Here is a 27,462-nt window from a genome sequence, read left to right as displayed (position 1 = left end):
CTTTCTTTTTTGATCTATTTAGTTTTTAAGCTTCATGATAGCTGGAAGATGCTCTAGATTACTCAAACGGCAAACCCTGAATCTATTCACTTCCTTTGTCACTGGCTATCCACATATTTTTTGGTGGCCTATGCTGCAAAAAGAACTGGAGGGGAAAATGGTGGAACTATAGGAAAATCCATTAATATTGTTTTACAGGTACTTTTACTTTGTCAATTCTAATTGTGAGGAAAAACTACAGAGCCCTTCTCTGCAGTCACTGTGAGCAAGTGAACACATGCATGCATTCAGAAGTGACACAGGATGCAGACTTGCAGTTCTTCAAATAGCTAACCATTATTTCTTGTATTATTTATTGACTAATTCATCATTTCCTGCATGGAAAGGGTCATCTTTATCATATACTAAAATTTTCTGTTTCTGGACTCTCCATGCTGTTCCATCAATGTCTCTGTTTTACTACTATCTTTAGCACGCATTTAGGACCTGGTAGGGCTAGTCCTTCCTCATTATTCTTCTTTGCAGAATTTTCCTGGCTATTTAGCAATAATGCATTTGAATGCCCTGGGACCTACCTTTCTACTATGTCTGTTTAAATCAATATAAACCTAATGTACTTGAGCCTTTCCAGTAAACAGATGGTTCTTCAAAGGAGACTCATAGTCAGGTCTTAAATTAAAGAACGAGCTAATTTCCTTTCTGTTTTTGTTAGTTGGTTCTATACAAAAAAAAAACCCCTAGCTACAAAAAGTGAAAACTCCACATGTCCCTCACCACACCCAGGTAGTGCCGTGTTTCCCTGAAAATAGACCAAGCTGGACATTCAGCTCTAACGTGTCTTTTGGAGCAAAAATTAATATAAGACACGGTCTTATATAAGACCCAATTCTAATGTTATATTATATTATATTACATTACATTACATTATACCATACCGTATTGTATTGTATTATATTATGTTATTATTATACTATACTATATTATATTATACCCGGTCTTATATTATATTAAAATAAGACCGGGTCGTATATTCATTTTTGCTCCAAAAGTCATTAGAGCTGATTGTCCAGCTAGGTCTTATTTTCGGGGAAACACCGTTAGCGTACACTGTTCCACTGAAAGAATCCTACCTGAGCGATTGTCTCTGGGTCCAGTGGCTTGTGGTCATTGAAGCCTGTGTATTGCCCTGATGACGTGGACCTTCTAATAGGAGGGCTGTCGATCTTCTTGAGGGAGTCGTGCCGGCTGATGTTGGTGAGGCTGCCATGGGCTGGCCGGCGTCTCCTCTCAGGACTGTCATTGTTGAGGCCACGGTTCTGCAGCAGGCCTCGGGGGTGACTGGCCAGGTTTGGGGACCCCAAGTCAATTGAGGAGTTGGAAAGAGCATGTGGGGGGTGGAGGGGACAATGACCGTCACTGGTCCTGCCAGGACGCCTTACTGGAGGGGGTGGCTCTCCTCTTTTTCTTTGTCTAGACATAACACAGAGAGAAAGAGAGAGAATAGGACACTGGGTAATGTGCAAGGCTGCAGGGACTGTGGGGAAGTGGAGGGTCAGGAACCTGATTACCAGCCTCCACCTACCTGGATGAATAGCCATCAGGGTGACGGTCTGTTGGGGAGTTCATGTCCTTGGACGAACACTTGTCTTCAGTGACTGGCCCGCTGCTGGCCTCGCTGTCGGCTTTTTGGCTCAGAGTGTCGGAAAACGTGTCATCCCTGAAACAGTGGGGATCAAGAGTGAGGGTCTTTTGCTAGACTAATGGGGATAAAAAAATAAGTGATAGCATTTACGTATGTAAGTCTCTTAGTCACATAATTTTTTCTCTTCATTATAAAAATAATTTCATTGCAGATAAATTAGAAAATTCAGCTATACAGAAAAGAATGAAAGAACAATCAGTTATAATATAACATACCATCTAGAGACAACTACTGTTAGAAATTTAAAAAAATATATCCTTCTACACTTTCTTTGCCTGGAATACATACCTACAGTTATGTGCATATATATGTATAATTATTTATATTATAGACTTATATTTTTATACTTTTAAATACATATGACTGCACGTTTATATGTACTCATACAATATTTCTTGGATTCTGAGATATACATTTTAACATTTCTAAAATTAGGTTGAGTCATTTAGTAACTGTATACATTTTATGGGACATATTTCTCTTTTCCTTGAAAACCAGCTCCTAAATTGGTGATGCATTGTGAAATACTGTTGTCACAAATTAGAGATTATACTGTATATATATCATTTTGCAACCCATTTCTTTCATTTAATATATTATGACCATTTTCCCATCTCTGTAAATATTTTTGAAATTAGAGCTTTCTGATCAGCAAAATTAAAAAAAAAAGAAGCCTGGGGATGATACTTTTTTTAGGTCAGTCTCTTCTTTTTGGGAATCTGGAATGAAAACAGCAGACAGAAGCCAAAAGAAGAGCAGCACTGGTTTTGGAATCAGCAGTGTCCCTTCCGCTCTGAAAGCTCTTCTCTGCACAGGTCCTAAGAATCCGAAAGCTTCTAAAGGCATCTCTTGCTCTTTAGTCCTTGCTCCCAACATCCTGGGAGGAGGTTTGGGAAACGCCAACCTGGCTTGCTCTGAAGTTCTGTTAGCAAAGACCCCCTAGCAAGGTGAAGGACTGTACCCCGTCCTGTGCGTCTGTCACATGACCGAGGTCAGGTTAAGAACAGTGGCTGGAGGTTCCCGCGGGTGCGCTCGGGCACTGGATGGACACTGGGCCTACTCACATATCTTGTACCACGATGTACTGGTGAGGCACCAGCCCGTCAATCCCGTTGTGCCTTCCTTCCCACCAGTCCTCGGACGCTCGGTGGTACAGCAGCAGGGAGGCTCCCTTCCTGAAGGACAGCTCTCTGGCAGATCGCCCAGCATAGTCAAACTTGGCTATGGCTTCTATTGGCTCACACTCTACAGAGAACACACCGGAAAGCAGGGAGGGACAGGGCTGTTAGGAAGAGGCATGAGATATACTCTGAAAGGTGCAGAGGAGGCCTTGGCGACAAACAAGGCCATTTCACCATTCAGACAGAACAAGGGAATAAACAAATCATCAATGCAGGAGAAAAGGAGGCTGTTAAGAGAGATACAGAAAAACATCTTTGGCTGTCATCAGTTTGTTTCTTCAGGCAACGAAAAACTGAACATTAGATCTGAATTTCCACAGCCTCTTAACTAGAGCTATAACGACAGTCTAATGAAAACTATTTTAAACTTTGCAATATGATATATGAGATCGCTCCTTGGGTTGTAATATCCTCCACAATCGCTCCGATGCTGCTGTGACATTGACGGAGTTCCCTTGCAACATGTGAACGTCATCTGTAGCACGGAAAAATCACTATCCCAGAACAGTAGGAAGTTTATGTTTTATTTGCTTATTTTTAAAAAGTCAAGTTTAAAAAAACTTGCCACATTACATACTATTTGAATACATTTAACTTTCTCATCTACTTTTTTAGCACTATCAGGTTTTTATTTACTTATTTTTTAAGATTTTATTGGGGAAGGGGAACAGGACTTTATTGGGGAACAGTGTGTACTTCCAGGATTTTTTCCAGCCCACCATCCCTTGCGGAAGTTGAACTGGCAACCTTGTGGTTGACGGGACGCGCTCCAACCAACCGAGCCATCCGGGAGCTCAGCGGCAGCTCAGCTCAAGGTGCCGTGTTCAATCTTAGTTGCAGGGGGCACAGCCCACTATCCCTTGCAGGAGTCGAGGAATTGAACTGGCAACCTTGTGGTTGAGAGCCCACTGGCCCATGTGGGAATCGAACCGGCAGCCTTCGGAGTTAGGAGCATGGAACTCTAACTGCCTGAGCCACTGGGCTGGCCCTCGAGTCTTTAAACTGCCACCAACGGTAAAGACAACTTTGTTTTCTTTAATATCAGTAACAAATTCTGGATGTTACCCAGGAAATGAGCATAACGTAAGACTGTCCTGTACCCATATGAAAAGACCGGATTCGGAAATTATATTTTCTAGAGATCAAAAAATATTCCAGGGAATTACGGTGAGTGAAAAAAGCCAATTTCAAAAGGTTGCATATCGTATGATTCCATTTATACAGCATGCTTGAAATGACATAATAATAGAAATGGAGAATAGATTATTGGTTGCCAGAGGCCATGTTGGGGGAGGCAATGGAAGGAAATGGCTGTGCCTATAAAAGGACAGCACAAGGCCTCCTTGGGATGGAGCTGTTATCTTGACTATGGTTGTGGTCACAGAAATCTACACATGTGATAAAAACTGTATAGAACAACATAAACACACACACACAAATGAGGGCATGTAAGACTGGTGAAATATGAATATGGTGGATGGATTGTATCAATGCCAATTTTCTGGTTGTGATATTATACGACAGTTCTGTAAGATATTATTCCCATTGGGGGAAACTGGGAGAAGGGTACATGGGATCTCCTTGTTATATTTCTTACAATGGAATGTGAATCTATAACAATCTCCAAATAAAATGTTAAAAAAAAAGATTGAACTCTGGGCCTAGAACTGGAATTTCAGCTCTGATTTAATTCTGACCACAAATATTGATGGCAAATAAAAGGACAAGTTAAACAAAACCAGTATAAGAGGTGCTTTTTGTGAGTCAGCTTATTGCAAAATACCCTTCAATTTGGGGCCTTATGCTCTTTTTCCCCCTCTCTCACCATCATTCCATCTTCATCCTTGCTATCGACCACAGGTGAATAAACTTCTGATCAATAATAAATAAAACTAAAAAGGGCCAATACAAGTGGTAGGTGCACAAAGAACTGTATGCAATGAGCAATACCTCATTTGCCCAAAACTGAGCATGTTGCTACTTTCCAAATACTCTCGAATATATATGCATACATAATAGATTAATACCTATCAATCAAATAGTTTTTCAGGAAAAAATTGTCATGTTTCCCGTGGTAACAAACCTTCCCATTTCAAACAGTGTATCTTTTCCCAAAGTTCATTGCCATATCTTCAGTATCTGTTGTACTTATATGGAATAACTGCATAAGGAGTCCTGGCATAATCAGCTTAGCTTCTTTCTCACTTGATAAATTCAAACATTCTCTGCGACATGTGAGGCAAAAGCATAAAAATCAACCAACATATTGAAAAAGCTTAGGATGTGCTTTACCTGAAGGGCCTGGGTGAATTTCAGCTATACATTTAAAGTAAAGGAAAAAAAATGCCCCATCTTTTCGCTAGTGGATAATGTTTAAGGTGGGTAATATTTCATATTGCAGAACTAACACACTGCAATCTGCATCTAGTATATGCAGCAAAGTAGGTGTAAAGATTTTAAAACAGGTTAGTCCTTTAACAACTGCTTATAACTTTTAGATCATATGCTAACACTCTGGTACTCCCACCTAAAATTAATTTTCTTTATTGAAACAATATAAATAGCAGCTTTATTAAACATCCACAAGTCTGCTTCATAGAGGAGGAATATAACTTTATAGTCAGAGAGGCTATTTACTTTGTTCTAAACTTGCAAAAAAAGAATAAAGCCTGGTTGACCTGAGATGACAGATACCAAATTTTTTATCCCAGTTGTCCCTGGGGACAGAAATAAACATGTCCATGGTATAGGGGACACAAATAAACATATCCAAGGAAGAGTGAAGACATGCCAATTTAGTAAAAAGAACTTCATGACATGTAATTTGCAAATTTAACATGTGAACATATGCACATGTCAAAATTTTGTTTTGTTGGAAAAAATTGGCAAGATACCCACCCATAACATAGTGTATAATCCATGTACTAGTCAAAGAGAAAAGAAGAGAGAACCATTAATGTTCTCTAAAGCCATTCAATCATACACTGTCAATGATGGCCAAGGGCTATTTAAGACTATTTAATAGATTAAGATTAATAGACTATTTAATAACCATGCTTCTCTGAAAATAAGACCTAGCTGGACAATCAGCTCTAATGTGTCTTTTGGAGCAAAAATTAATATAAGACCCAGTCATATTACTATAAGACTGGGTATAACATAACATAAAAAATATAATATAATGTAATATAATATAACATAATGTAATATAATACCGGGTCTCATACTAATTTTTGCTCCAAAAGACACATCAGAACTGATTGTTTGGCTAGGTCTTATTTTTGGGGAAACAGGGTATATACAGATTTTATCATAATTTCATAATCATGACTAATATGCTCATTAGCTCTTCTTTTTATTTTGTGAAACAACTAGCAAAAGGATTATTGGTCTCTGCTTATTTAATTCAATAAGAATGAAAGAATGACCAGATGAATCAGATGTACATTTTATTGGTAATCCTACTACATCAACTAGTAATTCTGAGCAATTTCATTATTTTGACTCTTTCTGCTCCCATGAGAATCATTTCACAGTCAAGTGTCAATCAATAAGCTATTTACACACATCTTAGTCAAGGAACTGCAGAGCAAATCAATCTCAGGGCAGGGCGAGGCCCCATACCTTTCACAGAGTCACATGGTCCTTTAAGGTCAGACAGAGCCTCTGTAGAACGCCGCTGCTATCAATAACAATAATAAGAGTGCAACATGACAGCTTCATTTTTTCTGAGTGGCCATTATAATTTTGGGCAAAGGGAAAGAAAATTCAGTACAGCTGATTTTCTGACTGCCTGGTGCTATCAAGTCTTGTATTTCCATGTCTTCGAATTTTATACAAAACGCTAGTACATCACGTTTACTCTTTGGGGCCTTGCTGTCCCTGACACTTACTCTCCTACATTTGTTGCCCTTGCAGATGATGGTTTTGTTCTGTGACAGCCTCTCTTTTGGAAACAGAAGCTATTCTCTCTAGTGATACCATACCAGAGAAAAGAAAAGAAACACCTGGGCAATAAAAAAGATAACCAATACTCTAGTTAATTTAGTCACCAGGCTTTAGGGGCTGGCTGTGGTCAAGAGTATCTGTCCTTTGTAAGCAATGCTTTTTCTTCCCAACAAAATCAGAAGAACTTGATCAAAATGTTATCTAAAACACAGAGCCCTCAGCAAAGCTCTTCTTTTACAGTTAAGAGGTAAGAACACCTGACAGATGGCACCGCGGTGAGACTGATCTTTGGGAAGAGAGAAAGCTGGGGCTTTGTCTCGGCTTTCCCTGCCACAGAGGAAAGCAAGGAAACATTTAGAGAAGTCATCAGTGAAAAAGGAATGAATCATATAGCGGAACAAAGAAACTTAAGAATGAATGGCGGCAGAGGTAGGGCTCAGAGATTTTCAAAACCAACATCACAGCTCTCACTTCAACTAGTATCTTCTAACTTAAGTTCTGAAAATATCAACTCATCTCACTTTTAAAAACACAAAGAAACACATTAGATACCCTGATTAGCCGCCACTGACATCAACTGAAAATGCTGGATTAAAAAAAAAAAAAGTCCTTGTAAAGGCATTAATAAGGAACCATACTAAATACTAAAAACTCAATGAAAGGGGGAATTCAGTGAGGTAAACAGAACACTAGAAAATGTGAGTCAGAGTTTGCCTTGAGGGCATTTTCCTTGCCTAGCTAATTTAAGTTTTCATTTGACACAAAAGAGTAAGTCCAGGGGATGTCTCAGTGTAGAGAAGCTCACCTCCTCCTCTCCCCAACATATTTTCTGTGTCACCGTGAACTTCTAGTTCCAGAAAGCTTCCTCCCTTCTTCATAGATAGCAACCACCAGCCTTCCCCTCCATCTCCACCTCCCGGCCTTAAAGAAATAATCTGTCTCAAGCCTTGGAACAAATCAAGTCTGAGAATCCCAACTACATTCCAGTCCTCAGGCAGGTTTGCAGTTTCAGTTCATACTACCAGGGTGGCCTGGAAAAACTCAAGGTAAAAATTCAATGTGGTCCCAAGGTGTTTGTGCTCCAGGCAGAAGTAAATGCAAACCCTCTCTGGAGGAACTGAACCTAAAGGAATTCTAGAAAATTCCAAGAAATATGTAAAAAAAATTACAAAACACACCCACCAGAAAATAAGACTCAATCAGCAAGAGCCAAAAAAAATAAATAAATAAATAAAAAAATCCAGGAAGACTGCATTTATTAGAATGATCAGTCATGTAATCTGAAACAATGGAAAGGATTAACAGCATGAGTAAAGAGCAAAAGACTATTAAAAAAAAGGGCCAAGCAACAGATACAAAAATGAACCCAACAGAATTTGAGGAAAAAGAATTAAAAATAAAAACTCAATGGATGAGTTTAAAGCAGATTGGTCACAGTGAAAGAGAGAATAAAACGGTCATGCATACAGCAAAAGAGGTATTAAGAGAAAACTGACAGCTTTATATGTTCATATTTAAAAAGTGTTGAAAAGTCATGTTAAGCGTCAAGCTCAAGAAATTAGAAAAAGAAAAAAATGATCTCTACAGAAAAAAGTATAAAAGTTTACTGGGAGACATAAAGTAACTGGAAATATGTTTGTGGATTAGAAGACTGAACATAATAAAAATATCAATTTTTTTAGGTTTTCTTTCTTATTTGTTTAAGAACTTGAAAAACTGAGTCTAAAAATTAAGTAAAATTGCAAAAGTAGAATTGCAATTAAAAAGTAGAAATGTTAAGAAGACTGAGTCAGAAGTCTTGACTTGCCAAATACTAAGATTTATTAAAAGGTATGAAAATTAAGATAGTGGTTAGGGGTAGACAAGTAGACCAGTGGAAACGAACCGAGCTCAGAAACAGACTCAGCATAGAGAGCACTTGATTTGTGACAGTAGTGTGGAGCAGTGGAGAAAGGACAACTAGTACCAGAACAGCTGGAAGAATTGTGTGTCCATAAGGAGAAAAAAGGAACTGACCCCATACCTCACACCTTACCTCCAAATAAATTCCTGGTAGAACAAAGATCTGTGTGTAAAAAACAAAACCTGAAAAGATTTAAAAGAGGGTGGGGAGAATTATCTTCATTACCTGAGGGCACGGAAGGATTTCTTAAAGGAGACACAAAGTGAAACAACCAGGAAGGAAAGACTGATAAGTTCAATTCCTTTAAAATGAAGGTCCTCTGTTTATCAAAAGACATAATAATAAGCACAAGAGAGACAAGCACAGAGCAGAAGCTATTTGTAAAACATATACCCAATACAAGACCTGATCCAGAACCACAGTGAACTCTTACAAAACAAGGGAAAAAACCAAATCCAAATCAAACTAAACAGAGGAAAAAAGCCCAGAGAAACAAACAGTGGTCAAATGGTCCCTAAACAGGCAAAAGACTTGATAGGAATTTCACAAAAGAAGAAATCCAAACACATGAAAATGAGTATATCTGCATGAACCCAGTTTTTTTATTTTCTGTATCCTGACATCTGGAGCCTTGTTGACCCCAGAGGGACTCCTCTTCCCAGGGTTAGCCAGTTCCTACAGATAGCAAACAATTTGCCTGCAGTGTGCATTTCAAATACAAAGTCCAGAGCCCACACCCCAACCACCTCCTCTCTGGGCTCTCACACTCTGAGCCACTACTTCCCTGCACTCACCACCTCAGGTCCAGGTACCAGACAACCAGAGACAGCCCCTACGCCCCAGAGCCAGCAGAACTGACTCAAACTAGCCATTGCTGAACCTGCTTACCCTGCCTCGCCTGTCCTGTGGAAACCACACCAAAGGCTCTTGCCCGGTGGTTCCTTGTCCCTCTACCTAGGACAGACACTGGTGATTTCTTGTGTGGCCCTCAATGAGTGATGTGCCCCCTTCCTCTTGGGAACTGTGAAAAACAAAGTATCTTTTCAATGGCAATCATCTTGTGGTTTGTGGACCTTACTATCCCCCATATTTTCTACTAATACCCTATATTTTAAAACAACATCTTCATCAACAATCATAGAAATGTAATTAAACCACAATGAGATAGCAATCCACACTGGAAATATCGGCAAAGATTACAATGTTTGATACAATCAAGTGTGTATATCCAAGAGAAACTCCTGTACATTTGCAGTAGGATACATGTTCAAAATAGTCACAGCAGCACTGTTTTTCATGGCAAAAAGTAGGCAACACCTCACCTATTCATCAATTATGAAACAAATACAATGGAATACTATACATGGTAAAATAAATGATAACTGCACGCAACAATGGGGATTAATCTCAGGAACATAATGTTGAGTAGAAAAAAATGGTGGAAAATATATACAGTATGATTCCATTTATAGAAGGTGCAATAAAATAGACAATGAAATGATAAATCATTGAAAAACAAACATGGAGTGGTTACCCTTGAGGGGGGAAAGGGCAATGGGGTAAGGGAAGCACAAAAGTAATGATGGCTTTCCTCTTAAATTTGGTGGTGGTTCCACGGGTGTTCACTGTAATGTTATTCTTCATACTTTACCCATATCTTATAAATAGTCTTTTGTGTCAACTGAATTCTTAATATAAGCAATTCTAAATCAAGCACATAAAGGCTAGTTTTATAATAGTGTGAACGCAGGGCCTACCGTCTTCACTGGTGTGGGTCTCTGTGCCAGCGTCCTGATCCACTTCTTCCAGCGTACCGTGCTCACTGTAGGGGCTGTCACTGTGGAGCGGAAATAGAAATTCATACGAAGCCAAAGTGGAAAGAATTTCGGAAATGAACAATTGCTACTGTAAAGAAAAATAAAAGACTTGGAATGGCAAAAGAATTACTGGATAGCCTTTCAATGGAATGCTGCAGCCTCCAAGGATTATCTGGTCTTATGGGAGTGTATGTCCCTTCGTCTTTGACACAAGGTTATTTTATCACTCTGTAAAGACAAAGTGAACTTGCAGAAAACTTGTAGCATGAGACATCATTCTTACCCAGAGAAATAAAAATCTGAAATCTGATGAGTTTTAGTGGGATATAATTATTGCCCCACAGATAACACCAGTTTTTGCAAATTCATTTCAACATTCCTTACTGCATATAAATTGAGGGCTCTGATTTCTGCTTTGAATTGATTGTAGTATGTTTTCCATCTTTTCTTGACAGATGTTCATTTTACATCTATGTGAGAGTTAAAAAACTTACCCTCAATACTACCACTACCTCTCCTCAAATACATGCTGATAATGGAATGCACTGGAAACAAATACAAACCTGACTTTACTGTAAAAGCCCATCTGTATTGCTGGTGTTGGGCAACAAGGTAACTACAACATTACTGACTTCTTGTTTAGAATGAGCAACATAGAGAACACTATGTATGGGAGAAGGACATAAGCGAGCACGTCACTGTCTGCAAGACTCTTTACTATGGGGCTTTTACTCTGTAAAAAGTAGCAACCACAAAATGTCTTAGGGTACAATGCATCAAATAATACTAATCAGACATCAGCATACTTGCTGTTTGAGAAAATGAACAAGACAGAAAAACTTAAATGATAAAGCCCTGAATATTTGGAAGTACTAAATGTGACTATGACACTGGTCTTGAAACAAATTTGACTATGAAAATAAAATGTAGCTCACCAGGGCTGAGTTTTATTCATCCACCTTCTCAGAGCCAAGCTCAGTCAGTATCTTGCACGTAGTCAGTGCTCAAATAAATATGTTTGAATTGAATTTCATGTGTAAAGTTGCTGGATATATTATAGACCTGGCATCTGTCATGCTTTGTTGTTAATTTAGAAAGCAGTATCTCTGGAAAGAGTCAACTCTCAGTTTTCTTAAGGCATAGGACCATACTGTGGTTTAAGATCACACTGTGGTTTAAGTAAAAAGTAAGTGTACTTTTAGTTATTTGAGATCTTTCCGCTGCTTATTCTACTTCTACTTAATCCCTGGTGAGGCACTGGGAAACAGAGTCCTGAAGACGGTCCAGAATGAAGGGCTTACACAACTCCACTTCCAGCTGCTCCTGCATCTGATCTGCACAGGGCAGTTTCTGAGATAGGCTGGGAGGCAGCTGGTGAGTGAGAGGAATCGTGTGGGTTTTGGCATCAGACAAACTTGGGCTGCCTCTAGTTACTACCAGTCATAGACAGGCTCGCTGGTCTCTCTTAACTTACTTGGTATAGTGGTATGAGGAGTAAAAGGGATGCTATACCCTGATGAGCTGGCATGTGATAGGAGGCTCAAGGAATCAAAGCTACTTTCATTGTATATGATTCCGTAGAAGCTGAAACTTTTACAACAAATAGCGTACATAAACCTTTTAAGGTTTTCTGCTATTAGGATTATTCAATTGACAACACTTCCCCCATTTTTATACTTCACTGGAAGGTGTCTATACTGTTGTATTAAAAAATTGGTATCCCAACAATACAGTAATGCAATAAATTTGCTCAAAATAACCATTTACTACTATAATTGGTTAGGATAATATAAGTAAGAATAAAAATGAAAATGAGTAAGAATGAAAACATTTGCTTGACAGGCCTCCTTTAAAATGTGAATTTTGATTTCAGAATGAAAATGTCAATTCAGTTATCTTTTTCTGATGGAATAGTAAAAATGAATATAGCTCTATGTAATACCAAATCCTTTATTCTTTACAAAAGCCATGATGGGGGGGATATATCTCAAAAGATGTCATACCTGGGGAAAAGAAAAGGATGACATGAGTTTCCATAATAAGAAGCCACTGTTGCCATGGGTCTTAGCATTCTAATTTATCTCGTGTCCCTAATGCTTTTTTAAATTGGTAGCATTGGTGGCTTATGGTCAATTCTTTTTCTTAATTAAGTTGATATTTATACTCCTATAATTTTTCCAGGGAGAGGAGGACTAAAATTTTTGGACTTACCAGTAGTCGTCTCCAGCCATACATTTCTCATAAACAGGGCCATCCAGCTCTTTAGCATCTGGGAAAATAGTCTCATGGTGGATGATGATGGTTTTGACAATTTCATTCACATGAGCCTGGCAAGACACTTGATCCTGTATTTCTGGGACGGGCATCAATGTTGGGCCAAAGCAAATGGCCAGGTTATAAGGGTCCATCATGTTCTCATCACTGTATTGTGAAAGACTGAAAGGAAGCAAGAAAGGAGTTAATAAAAGAACAAGGGGTCATCTACTGTGATATGTCAGTTTTTGTAAGTGATATTTAGATAATTCTAATAACTGTATATTTCACAACCTATTAAAATGTTTTGCATTGGGAAAAAAAGAACAAGGAGGAAAAAAGAAGATTGATGTCTAAAAGATACTCCATATTCTGAAAATAGGGATCTATTTTCAAACATTTTATTCGGTTTTGACTATTTTAATAAAATGATATTCCATCCTACTTTAAGTTGGCTCAGCAAACGCTAAAGAAAGTGACTTATAACCTTTCAACTAGATAGAAACTGAAAGGGGAATGTAAGTCCTACTTGCTTAATGAAGTGGCATTTTTCAAAGCCACAAGGGAGTTCAAGATAATCTCTACTACAATGGAAACTGGAATCGAGTAAATGAGTTTCATTTGTGAACATTACGGTCAGGCTTTAAATGCTGCTCAAGTAAATATGGGAAGGGCAGTAGCAATCTCCATAAAGCTTTATGGATAGCTTTAAAATTGCCCCCCCACTACTCAAAAACATCTCAGGTTTCAGTTTTTTCCTATAAATCCTGAGGAAAACAAAGCACCTTTTCTTTGTAACCACTGAGAGACAGCAAACCCCAAACTCTGTAATTTGCTTGAGGGTATGATTAGCAACACTAGGTGAAGAGAAGGGGACAAGATTCCTCAATTCTCTCATTTCATTTAAAGCTGGCAAACTACAAACTTTGGGGAGATTTCCGGTTGTCTCCTACTATTTCTAAATTCAATCCAATGGATATTCGTGAGATATTTTCCACAAGAAACTGAAAATAAGCCCGTTTTTATTGTGGTGCCTCTAACACACGAGCAAGGTGCTGTTCCAGGGAGAACCTACAGATGTTATCTTTTCAGTGTATAAAATGTCGATCTGGGAAGGAAATGTAAAATCCAGGTGAACAGATGACAGATGGAAGGAGACAAACAAGAGACTCGACTACCTTTGTGAGATGGTGACACACACAAAAGAACTGAGAAACCATATGACATGATACTTTACCCTTTTTTGGAAATAAGATAGCCTAGAAAGGAGAAACTACAAAAGCATAATTTCTACAGCTAACATATGTCTTTCCCTTCTGCCGTTTCTCAAACATACAATCTTAAAAAAAAAAAAAATCCACGATAATAGCCACGATCATGTTACAGGTCACCTTGAAAATGGATGCAGGAAGGCGAAGTGAGATTCAGAATAAGAATGGTCTCATTTTCTAAAGACACACTTAAGTTCAATGGGGAAAGTCACAATTAATCTTTCCGGGTCTTTAATTCAGTGCTGGCTTGAAGAGCAAAAATTTGACATAAAAATGTTATTTATCCGCGTTTGATTTTATAATAGGTAGATTCTCTTTTCAAAATTCCTGTCCCAAGCATCCTACCCTAGAGGCTGGGCCTTCTCCCTGCGTGAAAGGAACAGGGAGCAAGGGGGCATCTTTGGGCAGAAATGCTCGAAGTAATGCTGGCTGGCTGACTTGTCAGGGCACATCTGCCATTCTGTTGACATACGGTATGTGGTGAGTTTGATTCAGGCTTTGAGAACTTTCTTGATTCATAATTTGGTTTCCTAGTCTGTTGTGGTTTATTGGTTCTCAGTTGGTTTTGCTCAGCATATCAGGAGAATTTGGTTGGGAAGGCATGCAGAGGGCCAGCAGGAATGCAAGGGACTCCCTCCCTTTAATGCAATTAAAGGTGAAAATGGCAAGCCTTCAGATTTTACAACCTCCTGGCTGACTAGGCTTATTTAAAGGTAAAAATTGACAAGCTTCTCTTTAATCTAAACATAGTTTATACCCATCTCTCTAGATATTATTTCCAGTGGTGACTTATGTTCAAATGGGTTTCTACTGTCATTTGTGGATGTTTTAGTTCCAATCTGTATGGTTCCCTGCCAGTATGTCCCTATTACATGATACTTGGTTTCTATGGTCACCCTGAGAGGGTATGATTTCAGGAATAGTCAGCTAGGTTGTAATAAATCCCTATGGCTTTTGAGAATTTAAAACCTCCAGTGAAATAAAGAGAAAATATCCCAATGTTAGGAAGGGAGAATCCGTGCCAGAATGAGAAGACATTTCCCCAAGCTTATTCCCCCTGTATTTCCAATTGCTTTATTTCCTACTGAGACACTAAATAGCAAGGGGACTCTTAGGACTTGGGGAAGATGTTCTCAGAACAGTCTATGTATCAGGAAGTATCACAACTGAAAATCAAGTTGCCTAAATTAAAAGAGTAAAAGTTATTTTTGAAAATAATGCAGTGTATTTTTAAGACTTCTCTGTTTAGGCCTATAAATTTTTTCTTTTTTTAAGAAATATCTTTTTCTTGACAATGTCTCATTATATTGAATTTCCAGCCATTCTTTTTTGGATCGGTGTAAGTCTTAGCCACAGTTCCCCTATCCCACATTACAACATTAAAAAAAAAAAAAAAAAAAAAATCACAGAAACTTTCTGCAGTGAGAGTGGTTTGCATCATTTTGACAAAAAACGTTCATGACATTAGCTTTGGATGGAAGTTGAAAAAACATATATTGCCCTGAAAAGTGTTCTTTATAGTGAAATTTGTATATTTTTTGCATTTACGGCCAGTTTCTGCATCCTTCATCTATCATAACAACGACCTTGACCTGCTGAGGAAAAACGTACCTTTCGTCTACATTCAATCTTCTTCTCTTTGACTCTGCTGACAAATGGAACCCAAGGTACATTTTACAGCAACCAAGAAGAAAGAAAGACTTGAGAGAGAGCAGTGCCAATAGAATTAAGATGGGCATTTGGGCCGAGCATTCGGGTACTTACTGGTTGAGGAAGGCAAAGAGGTACCTCATCACTATAAGGACCGACCTGGGCAAGGTCAGGAGGACTTTGCGGAGGTGAAGCGCCCTCTCATAGAGATTATCTATTCCTGCAGACAGAAGACGACATGGTCAGGGTCCTTTCACTTGCCACGTCTAAAGCAGAACACTGTAGGACCAAATTTCCTATCTGAACATGAGCACTACCTCGCCCTTGGGTGAGATACAAGCATAACCAACATAGTGAATAAGTGACCAGCTTGGGTGGAACCCCATTTCTGAGGGCTTCTCCTCTGATCTATCACTGTTTTCTCTGATTTCCACATTCTTGGCCTTGAGCAACTTAAGAGTTTTCTAGATTTAAAAATAAATTTTCACTTGTTGCTATTTCTTGATTTTGCATCTGATATGGCTCCAACCCCTTCCCTTTTTTTCTTTTTTCTTTTTTTTTTGCTGCCTGATAACTAAACTAGTTTTGCGGGACATTCCCCTTTACCCCTTTATTCATGAATCCATCATAATATTTACGTCTGTTACTATGATTCTGGCAATGTGCTGGGTTTTGAAGCTCTCCTTCTCTAAAACTATTCTAGTATTTTATTTATATGACCTTTTAACTTCTATGATTTCACCAATTTTTTTAAACAAAATAGTTTAGGAGAGTCTATTAGGTTAGGCTTTAGGAGTACATTAGTGATTCCGATTCCTGCTCTCAAAAAATGTACACCCTGGTGTGTTTACACCTATTTATTTCCTTATCCGGTCTTCCCTGTAGGATGGTGAGCTCCCTAAGGAGAGGGGTACCTGGGACATCCTAGTATTATTTTATCTCTTTCCTAGAAAACAAATTGTCCAAAGCCTCTCAATACTGAAATGCTCGTGAAGAGCAGCAAAAAGGTTGCTGCTAATAATCCATTATCTGTACAATAGTCTATATTTTACAACACATTTTCACTTTTGTTACCTAATTTAATACCGATAACAATGCAGTGGAGTAGGCAAGGCATGCACTGTCATCCCCGTTTAATGGATTAGGAAAATGAGAACTGGGTAAGTGGTTTACCCAGGGTCAGGGGCTAAAGCCGGTAGCTGCGACCAGAACCGATTGTTTCGTAAGTCTGGTTGTCTTTCTTGGAATTCAAAGTACCTTTACAGAGTACAACTTTGAAGACATCCAATAAGCATACATTTGAGAAAACTATTTCAAAACCATTTTAAAAGCTTACTGTAATTTCATATTACTACATATGTTCTTAGTACTTGCTTGAGATATTCCTCCATCCTACTTGAAAATCTCAGGCCTCAGCTTTTAACACTATTGATTCTCCTCCCACTTCTCAAGTGTTTTGACCTTCTCCCACCCATAAATGGGGTTGTCCTTCAAGGATCTCTACTTAGGTTTCTTCAAGGGAACCTCATAGAGTCAAGGTTAGGATCATCACTCCTACAGAAATGGTATCTTTGCTTTATTTTTCTCCCATGTGTGGAACATAAGTCTTGTTGTTTCCACCCCCTGAATATCTCACTGAAATTTCCTAGTTGAAATCTGTATTATTTCTAACTTGGACCATCATAATACTCTCCTAACTCAGGTCCCCATTCCAATGCCTCTAAACCAGTGGTTCTCAACCTTGACTTGGAATCACTTGGGGAGACTTTTTTAAAATGCTGATGCCCGAGATTCTTTTATGCAGTCAAGGGTGAGAACCACTGCCATAATTAATCACACCAAGCTCAGGTCCCTGGAATCTCGCACGCTAACCCCAGCTGCTTTTCACTTATTATCAAACCGCCAGGTCACAGGCATTTTATTTTTCTCTCTGCATGGCTGAAAAGGCATTAGGAACAGACTTATTTAACTACTGATCAGTTTGCAAAACAACAAATCATTTTCGGGAAAAATCACTTTTATTGCCATCTTCGACTATGCCACAGTTGGAACTATCACTGTTGTCGTTAGAAAATGGATATCAGAAACTCTAATTAGAATGTATAAAGTAAAACACGATCATCTGATTAACACTTTAAAATTTTCAAGATAAACCTGTAATACATAATAGTGTGATTTCAGTAATATTGAAATAAATACATTTATATCCTGCCTTTTAATTTGTAAAGTATTTCAAAATGGAAAAAATAACACTATGAGCAAGGTAGGTTAGGGGCACATCTCTTGAGTTTAAGCACTTTGTTTAATATACTTTCCAGACAATTATGTTGATTTTTTTCTGAAAAGAAGGAGTAAGAGGCTTAAAACAAAAATTATTAAACAGGTGCATAAATTTACTCAGGCCACAAGAACTCAATAATTAAGTTATCAACATGTCCACCTAATTCAGTTCCAAGTGTCCCAGGAGGATCAAAACATGCCCCAGAGTAATCTGTTTGTCTTCTTTGACAACTTCATGGGCCACTTGGCAAAGCCACATTGTACAAACAGAGGAGATGGAATACCTACAGATGAAGTAATTCGCAACTCATTGAGTTTAACGGGGGTGAGGGGGATTTTGCAGCTATAAATACTATATATTTAGGCAGAGCTGGATTATTGTTTCATATCTGAAATTAACTGGTTAAAAGGTTATTACCTAAAATAACTGATTTTCTTAAAAAAAGAATGACTCTTTTAAGATAAGAAGATGATTTAGCATACCTGTATCTATAAAGTCTATCTCAACAAACAAGCAAAATCTCCCAAAGGTGAAATTATACTTCTGATGACCCATTCTTAAAAGTAAACACTGATATTTACTTGCTTTTATTCTCCTGGTCATTAAAATTGTGTGTGCATAAATGATTTTACAGTTCTGCCTCAAACCAGCCACAAAGTTTAAAATATTTAGGTAAATAATAAACTAGAAAGACGAACTATCCCATTAATGGTCCTCTAATTGGCAATACCCCCTACTCGTTTCCAGCCACATACAGAGCCATATAAAAGTTATGATTAACAACAAAAGACTTCTGCCATTCTTTACGGAGAATCTGAGGATGTTTTAAGAGTTAAATGTCTACTGATTCTCCAACCTAATTCTCAGTGTAAGGTTAAGGTCTTTTATGAGGGAGAGGGTTTTAGCAGCTTAAAGGTAGCTTTGGGATCCTAGAGTAAAAGAAAAAAAGGAAAGGCCAGGAAAGAATGCAAAAGGGGCCACTTTTAATGTCTTATTGATCTTTAATCTTTGTCAAATCCCATAGGGGGAAAGTCATTTTCAGGCTAGAAGAGGAAACAGGCATTACATCCAAGAGGCTTAATCTTATTTCAAGATCCTCTCGTTTCTCCCAGTTCAACCCCTTAAAGGCAGTTTCAAAGTTTTATTTAAAAAGAATCGGGAGAGCAGATATTTATGTACCAATTTCATAGCAGCATTATTCATAACAGCCAAGAAGTGGAAATAACCCATATGTTCACTGATGGATAAATGGATAAACAAATATGGTATATACTCAATAAAATATTATTCAGCCTTAAAAAAGGAATGAAATTCTGATACATGCTACAGTTGGATAAACTTTGAAACATAATGCTAAGTAAAATAAGCTAGACACAAACAGACAAGTATTGTATGATTGCAATTATACAAGCTTATCTAGCGTAGTTAAATTCATAGAGACATAAAGTAGAAACGTGTTTGTCAGAGTCTAGGGGGAGGAAGGTCTGGGTAGTTATTGCTTAATGGGGACAGAGTTTCACTTTGCGACGATGAAAAGATCTGGAGATGGATGGTGATGATGGTGGCACAAAAACATGAATGTATTTAATGCCACAGAACTGTACACTTAAAAATGGTGAATTTTGTTATATGTATTTTACCACAGTAAAAAACAAAAGGATGGGAGGGGGTGCTGTGAGATGTAAATGAAAGATTTCAGGAGAGAAAAGCAGCAGGAACATAAAAAAGTGACACCAAAAAGATTAGACAAAATTGAGTGAGGCATACATCCTCTGCCACTACAGTAAAAATAAGTCAAAGCAAAACAGAATCACTGGCATTCCTGAAGTAGTAGTAAATCTGTCTATCTATCCCAAAGGCCTCAGACCACGACGGCTGTGAGCAGGACTCAGATATTATCGGACTGGTTGCTCCACCGGCTTGCAGCATGCATGCTGCAGAAGTCCTGTGCTGGTACAAATGACTCATGTACTCTCCAGAGTCCAGTTAGTGGGTCAAAATGTATGACTGCTACCGACACACTGATTAATGCACATTCCTAGCTGGCTCTGAGTGTGGCAATTCATGGTCTTTCACAATTTTGTTACATGAAAAGATGGATCTTTTCTTCCCCTCAGAAAAGTTGTCCATGAGGAAAACAGTATTTCATTTTATGCTGGGCTTTGTGTCCACAATTTGGATTTTACGTAAGTAGATAGAAGTGGCATTCATCCAGTTTTGATCACATGGTCCAAGCTCCCTCAGCTAATGTATGTTCTGTTTCTAGCACCGCAAGGTTCCCATGTCAGCATCCCAACTTCACAGCATGGGGGTCTGACAGCTCCACGTAAATGCGTGTGAAAAATTCACCATGAAACATAAGTTACTTCAGAAAACGGCAAAAAGTTCAAATAGCCATTACTCTGAAAATACCAGTTCTTCTGTGGCATTATTTGCATACCTTTTGCTTGGTGAGAAAACAAATGACAAATCACAAGATGCAAATTTATCCTCAAGTATGAATACAGGGAAGGGAATTAATGGCCACATTTAGAAATGGTTTATTTAAGAGACAAGCACACAAATATTTCTGAGCTCCATAGCCGAACAGCAGGATTCAAGGAGAATTTACTAGTCTGAGGATGTTGTTACGTTCATTGTTAGGTTCTAACAATGTCAAGATATTAATCACTTGTGTGTGTAATAATGTATGTGTTTGAAAGAAAGGAAGGAGAAAAACAGAGAGATATACTAGCAGATTTGAATGGATCTTAGCCTTGCCTTGAGACGAGTAACCAACTGCTCTTCTAGGTAAGAAAGAAAATGCTTACAAATCTCTCTAACCATTAATAGATTGACTTCTGTGAAGTAAGCCAGAGTTAAATAGTAACATTGTAGAAATATCATGTTTCTCCTTCTGCTGAATTGCCTACCATATTAAGGTTAGCAAAGAAACTGAGTCTTAGCCTAGGAAGCTTTACATACTCAGTTCACATACTAAGCCTATTTAATATTTTTAAGGATAAAAGGAATCCCTAAGAAAATTACTATAAGGTGTCAAACACATTTAGAGTTCAGAGAGAAAACCACCATGTTTGCAATAAAGCTAAAAGAATTTTTAGCAACAAAAACAGACAGGGGAGTACCAGGAAAAGAATTCAAAAGCTTTTTTCATGAAACAATTAGAAACGGCCAAATAGATGTGCATAGTAAGAGGCTCATCATAGTATTTTTGTATAATTGCAAAATCACTGGAAACAACCTAAATTTCTAAAACGAAGGGATTTGTTAAGAAAAATAAAAACCATTATACTGCCACTGAAATCTGTATTTTAAAATATGTATGTTACTGATACGGCAAAATGTCAATAACATCATTAAATTTAAAAAGTGGTTTATAAAGAACAAATATAGTATGATACAATTTTTAATGACAGATGTATTGAGATATAATTCACATATCATATAATTCACACATTTAAAGTGTATAATTCAATGGGTTTTAGCACATTCACAGTTGATCAACCATTACACCTCAATCAATTTTAGGACATTTTCATCACCTCAAAAAGAAATCTCACATCCATTAGCAGCCACTTGGTATGATGAATTTTTTTATTAAAAGCATGTTGTTGTGGTATATCCATACAATGGAATATCACTGGCAATAAAATAAAGTGCAGATAACATGCTACAACATGGATGAACCTTAAACCTTTATGCTAAGTGAATGCAGCCAGCCACAAAAGACGACATACTGTATTATTCCATTTCTATGAAGTGGCCAGAATAAATTTCTAGCGATTAAAAAGTATATTAGTGGTTGCCTACTCCTGAGGGTGGTGCTGGTTATGGGTAAAAGGGAAGTGTTTGTGAAATGGGGTTTCTTTTTGGAATCATGAAAATGTTCTAAAATTGATTGTGGTGATGATTACATAATCCTGTGAATACAATGAAAGCCACTGAATTGTACACCTTAAAGGATGGATTTTATGGTATGAGAATTACATCTCTATAAGTTGCTTTTAAAAGTACATAGATATATGTATATGTATAGAACAAATCTGGAAAGACTAAAAAGTTAACATTATTTTTGTGTAGAGGAATTACAGATTTGTTTTTCCAGTTTATTTTCTGATTTTTCTACAGTAATTGCATATTAATTGCATAATAACAACTAGTTTTTCAAAGCATCAACTGACCATTTGATAATTGTAATGAATTATTATTTTTTAGGTATGATAATGGTATTGTAGATATGTTTTACGTATTAAAAAAGAAAAAGAAAGGAGTCCTTATCTCCCAGAGATACATACTTACATACAGGTGATATGATACAGTGTCAGAAGGATGATGGAAGGCGAATAGGTGGGCTAATTTTGTCCAAGAAATGAAAACTGTTAAAGCTAGGTGACTGTTTCTACTGGGGTCATTATATTTTTCTGTATCTTTTTGTAGATCTTTGAAATTTTTTATAATTAAGAAAGTCAAAAAAGAAGGGTGGTTCTGAACAAAATGGACAGTACACTTCTACTTTGGCTTTAAAAAGATGTTGAATGAGCACGTGAATAGAAAAAGAGCAGAAGGAAATGCGACAAAATGTGTACACACCATTGGTTCTCTATGGGTAGTACCATTATTTTCTTCTATGTGCTTTTGTATATATTTCACATATTCCACACTGACTGCTTGCCGGTTTTGTGACAGGTAAAAAAATCCCCCAAAATGTTTCCTCATGTCCAGAGTAGTCCCCTAAGTAATAATAACACATAATGGAAAATGAAGTGCAAATGTTTCATCTGGGCTCAGTCCTGAGGCAGCCAGGGTAGACCAAGAATTGCTTGAGTAGCTCTTCTTAAGCAAGTCACTTGGACTTATGCCCTAGGGAATCTCAGAGCTTTAATACACAGACATTCTAGAAGCTGCCCAGACTGTGTGGGCATAATCTGGAGCATTCACAAAACCATTCACAAAGTGGATGGTTTAAAAAAAAAATAAAACAATCCTTGGGTGAGAAACTGAGAGACTACGAAGTTTGTCACTTCAAATTTAGATTGCATTTGAGTTCACCGAGTCTTCAGATAAGCGATTTTAAAAAGGAATTTGCAGTCAATTGGGGAATAGTGCACATTAAAAAAAGAGAGAATGCTAAGACCAATTCCCTTTTACTGCATATACTGCAAGCTTCCAAAGAATGTGGTATTTAGGGACATAAAAATGGTATAAGAATAACTCACCATAAAAAAAACAAAAAACCTTTCCCCAAACAATCCAAATATAGGTAAGCAAAAAGTAGTCGGTGTTCCAGAGGGTTATGTAAACTCTTAGAAAAGATGAAAAGGGAAGATTTTTGTATACAAAATAACTGTCACATGCAATTACCTTAACAGGGAAAATCAAGTCCAATTATGGCAATTCTAGGAGAATATGACATGAATAAAAACAATCGATCTCCTTGAGATCTCTCTCTCTCCCCTAAAACTTCTAAATCTTTGGGCTTGTATCACATACTAATTTAGATTGTATTTATTTGTGAATGTCTTATCTCTGCTACTGGGTTTTAAGCCCTTTGAATGCAAAAATCAAGACTGAATCCCCAGAAAAGTTTTCCACATTGTAGGTTTAACCAATGGTTCAAATCACCAAAAGTTTGTAATATCAAAGAGAGGATAAAATCATGGATATATTACGGAATTAACTGAAAATCCAGCAAAAATACAGATACATCATGGTCATACTGGTAAAAGAAAGTGCTTACCTAGAGATAACTCAGTAATAGTCAGGAATCCCCTCTTTTTCTTAAGGGATTAGATGTTGGAAGAAAAGGGGTTGTTATATATGTACCATTACATGCTCTTGAAAACATCCTATTCTGCAAAACTGTGCACTAAAAATAATAGGACTTATGGGGAAAAGTCGGGTTGGTTGGGACAGACTGCTTAACACCTATGAAAGTTTGTTACCAGAGCACTAACAAAAACATTAACAATCCTGCTTAAATTACCAGCACAGTGAACTCTCTACTGGTGTGTGCACCTGTCATCCTTATCAGCCTAAACCCCAGGGCTCCTGCTTCTTTGAGAGGTAGGTCCTGGACGGTATTCGTTTCCAATAGAGACTATGTTCATAAAATTTAACCCAAGGATTATCAATCCCTTGTCCTAATACAGGGGTAAATGTCTTTGTAGCTTCTTCCTTTGTACTTGCAGCATTTCATGTAAGACACTACTTGCATGAAAGGAAGATATTTCTGTGGATTTTCCATTTTTCCCTGAAGGTCTCTTCATATTTTGCTAAGGCTAACTCTTTAATTGTGGAACACTTGTCTTGTATTGTTACAAAACGTGTAATGTGCTGGGTAAAATCATGCTGGAACCAACACAACCTGTGGGTTATACTAACATTGTTTTCAAATGCATGAGGTAATTATGTCAAAGAAGCACATGTTTAGCAGAACAGACAGAATGGTAAGTGGCTAACCCAGGTATTGGCATATGTGACCTGAGTTTACAGCAGGAGCAGTTGTTAATAGTTATAATGATGACAGCTAGCATCACTTATTGGGGCTGACTATGTGCCAGGCACGATGCTAAACACTTTATATGGATTATCTCATTTATTCTCCACACAGACTCTATGAAGTAGACAAACAAACAGATATTCAATAAGATTAAGTATTAATCTCTGCCCAAGATTACAAAACTGTTAAGTGGGAATGCTAGGATTTGAATCTAGATATTTCCAATGCTATGGCTTCAGCTTTTAATAACCACAAAGAAATAATATTTCTCATCCAATGAAAGTGTGAAATAATTTTACAACAGTAGCTGACAATGTAGCCCAATGTTCTTTATCCAACTGGTACATGTATAAACGTTAATATGTATGTACCTAGGAAACCTCTAAGCATTGTAGAATGCTTATTATTTTTCCAGATTTAAGCTTTCTGGCTAAGATGTGAGGGAAATCTTTGGACATGGCCAAAGGAGAATTCCAGAAGTGTGACACCTCCTTTTCAGTTCTTTCCAGCTGGGTCAGAGGCCAACCGAGATGACTCAGATTATGCAAGGACCTTGGAATGGACACAGAGACACAGTTCTGAATTCCACACAAGACATCAAACTGTATGGGGTGAGGGGGAAGGTAATTACGACTAGTGAATTCATACCCAACGAGAGCCAAGACTATAGGCATAAATGCCAACAAAAGAATTTTGGTGGAATTTTGACTCTTCATTTCATTTAAATTTGATTTAATAACCATGAATTACACACTTACTATGTGCCTAGAATTAACTATGCCAACGGTTGGGACTACAAAACTGAATAATCCAATAAGACCTTAGAGGCCTATAGAACTTAACTATAGGCCTTTCATTGAACAAACTCTGCCAGGCACTCTTCTTGGCACTTTACATGTATTAACTCATTTAATTCTCACAACCCTATGATACATCACCTAATATTCTCCCTATTTTATAGCTGATGAAACTGAGGCGCAGAGATTTGCCTAAGGGCACACAGCTGGTGAGCCATTTGGACGTGGGATTTGGACCTAGGCTGTTTGAGTCCAGAGCCTATCTTCTCATCCTCTTCCCTGAACTCTCTTGCTAGTACAGGGAGGCAGTGGGGTTAAAAACATTGCAAAGTGGGGTGGTTAAGAAAATTATAGACATAGGTACACAGTGGAACACTCACAGAGGAGTGTTGGGTGGTGGGGAGGGTGGTGTTCTAGGAGAAGTACCAGTCAGTTCAGCAAAGCCACCATAGCAGATGTCAAATGGCTATCAAGGATAGCAGACGAAACAGCACGGGCAACGGCATGGAGGTGGGAAATGGCCCGGCATGCTTATTTTGCTATTGCTGGCATACAAAGTAAACAGGGCAGAGGTGGCAGGAGATAAGCATACAGAAGTAGAAAGAGGTCAGATAACGAAATTAAATTCTATGAATCGGCCATACCATGGTGGGCAAGACTGAAATGGGTTTAAGCGGGAGGCGGATGGATGGGAGTGATATAACTCAACTTGTCCTTTCGAATCTACGGAATGAAGTGAAGGGTGGGGAGAGAAGGCAAAACCTAGAAATAGGGAATCCACTTAAGAGGCTGTAACAACAGCCCCAGGGAGAAACTGGGATGGGAATGGGCAAGGAGGGCTAAGCAGAGAGATTTTTTTGAGGTCAAGTCAATAGAACTTGTTGATTCAGGTGGGAGGTTGGAAAGTCGGGGGATAGGAGGTTTCCTCATTAGAGTAAAGCTTGATTCATACAAAAGCCCTCACTGTGTGATTTAAGTCAAGTCAGCTCTAGACCCTTGCCTGGGCAAATAGAATTCAAGGGACTCTACATATTTAGATGTATGAAACTTAATTATGTTTAATATCTAATTCCCAAAATTATTTTCATCTTCCTTCCTCTAGTATCAAAAGCCCCCACTGAAGAAAACAGCCATGCTTTACTCTGCCGATGATTATTGGTTTCATAACATATCATCCACAGCCCCAGATCAACTTTGCCAATTAGCTGGGGATGCCCACTGACAGGTAATTACCACCTGGTGATCCTGCACTGTAATAATGACCACATATTTCTTTTTACCTTATTCTTGAAGTAATATTCAAGATAGATAAATTACCCCACTCCTAAGACTGGTGGAGAACCAAAAGTCAAAAAGAAGTTATATTTCCATGCTTACAATGTCCTCCTCTCTCTTACCTGTTTGGAACCTGCCTTTCTGCTTTATTCTAGCCACTCAGTGGGAAACTCTTGGGCCCTACAGAGTCAGAGCAAGTTCAGGAGCAAAGCCCACTCAGCTAAGGGTGAGGCCACAGCTGGGAGGATGACTCACGCTGGATCCAGAAAGAAAACAAATGGTCACAGAAACTTGGTGGTAATGGTGGGGGGAGGGCGGAGAGTATGTGGAGAGGGGCCACTGCCTTTTCCAGGAAATTGGTGAGTGAAAACAATTCTGGTGGGAAAAGACTTAAAAAAAACACTAAAAATCCACTTACTGATACAAGAAATCAGATCATTAAATCTTTCCTTAGGAAAGAGGGGGTTTTCCAGCCCACGGAAGTAGAGCTTCAGAACGCCAGCAACTGAGTTAATATCGTGGTTACTCTGCTCATCAGCCAAAGGGTTTTCACCTGAAAAAAAAATTAGTTGCATGCAGTTTCTTTTTCCTCTGAACAAAAATATGTTTCTATACACACACATTTCTATATATACATGTATCTTTTAATTATACTTTATGAAAGATTATATGGTACTAAAATGAAAATAATTGGCTTAGATATCCCAACCCATGATTAACTTAAAAATAGTTGACTAAAATAAAGCTTTTTAAAAAATCTTATGCTACCAAATAATCCCTTACAAGTTACCAAAATCTTAAAATAAAATATTGTGGGATTTAAAAATTTTACCCGACTTTTTTTTTTTTTTTTGGGAAGCTAAAATCTGTAATCTTAGTTTGACA

At 38.0% G+C, this 27,462-nt stretch overlaps 1 protein-coding gene across 2 annotated transcripts in view; it reads right to left on the bottom strand.

The window, feature by feature from the left end:
* Positions 1–27,462, bottom strand: part of SRGAP1 (SLIT-ROBO Rho GTPase activating protein 1) — a 247,823-nt gene that overhangs the window by 7,764 nt on the left and 212,597 nt on the right. For both annotated transcript variants that reach the window (XM_081060579.1, XM_081060580.1), the window contains exons 15-21: positions 26,996–27,130; positions 15,840–15,945; positions 12,763–12,987; positions 10,492–10,571; positions 2,767–2,947; positions 1,583–1,717; positions 1,131–1,470 (exon numbers count right to left, since the gene is read on the bottom strand). In XM_081060579.1, the coding sequence (XP_080916705.1) occupies positions 1,131–1,470; positions 1,583–1,717; positions 2,767–2,947; positions 10,492–10,571; positions 12,763–12,987; positions 15,840–15,945; positions 26,996–27,130 (1,202 nt within the window). The remainder of the gene's footprint in view (positions 1–1,130; positions 1,471–1,582; positions 1,718–2,766; positions 2,948–10,491; positions 10,572–12,762; positions 12,988–15,839; positions 15,946–26,995; positions 27,131–27,462) is intronic.

This window comes from Rhinolophus hipposideros (assembly GCF_964194185.1).
Source record: "Rhinolophus hipposideros genome assembly, chromosome: 9".
NCBI lineage: Eukaryota > Metazoa > Chordata > Mammalia > Chiroptera > Rhinolophidae > Rhinolophus > Rhinolophus hipposideros.
This window is presented reverse-complemented; position numbering and strand designations above follow the sequence as displayed.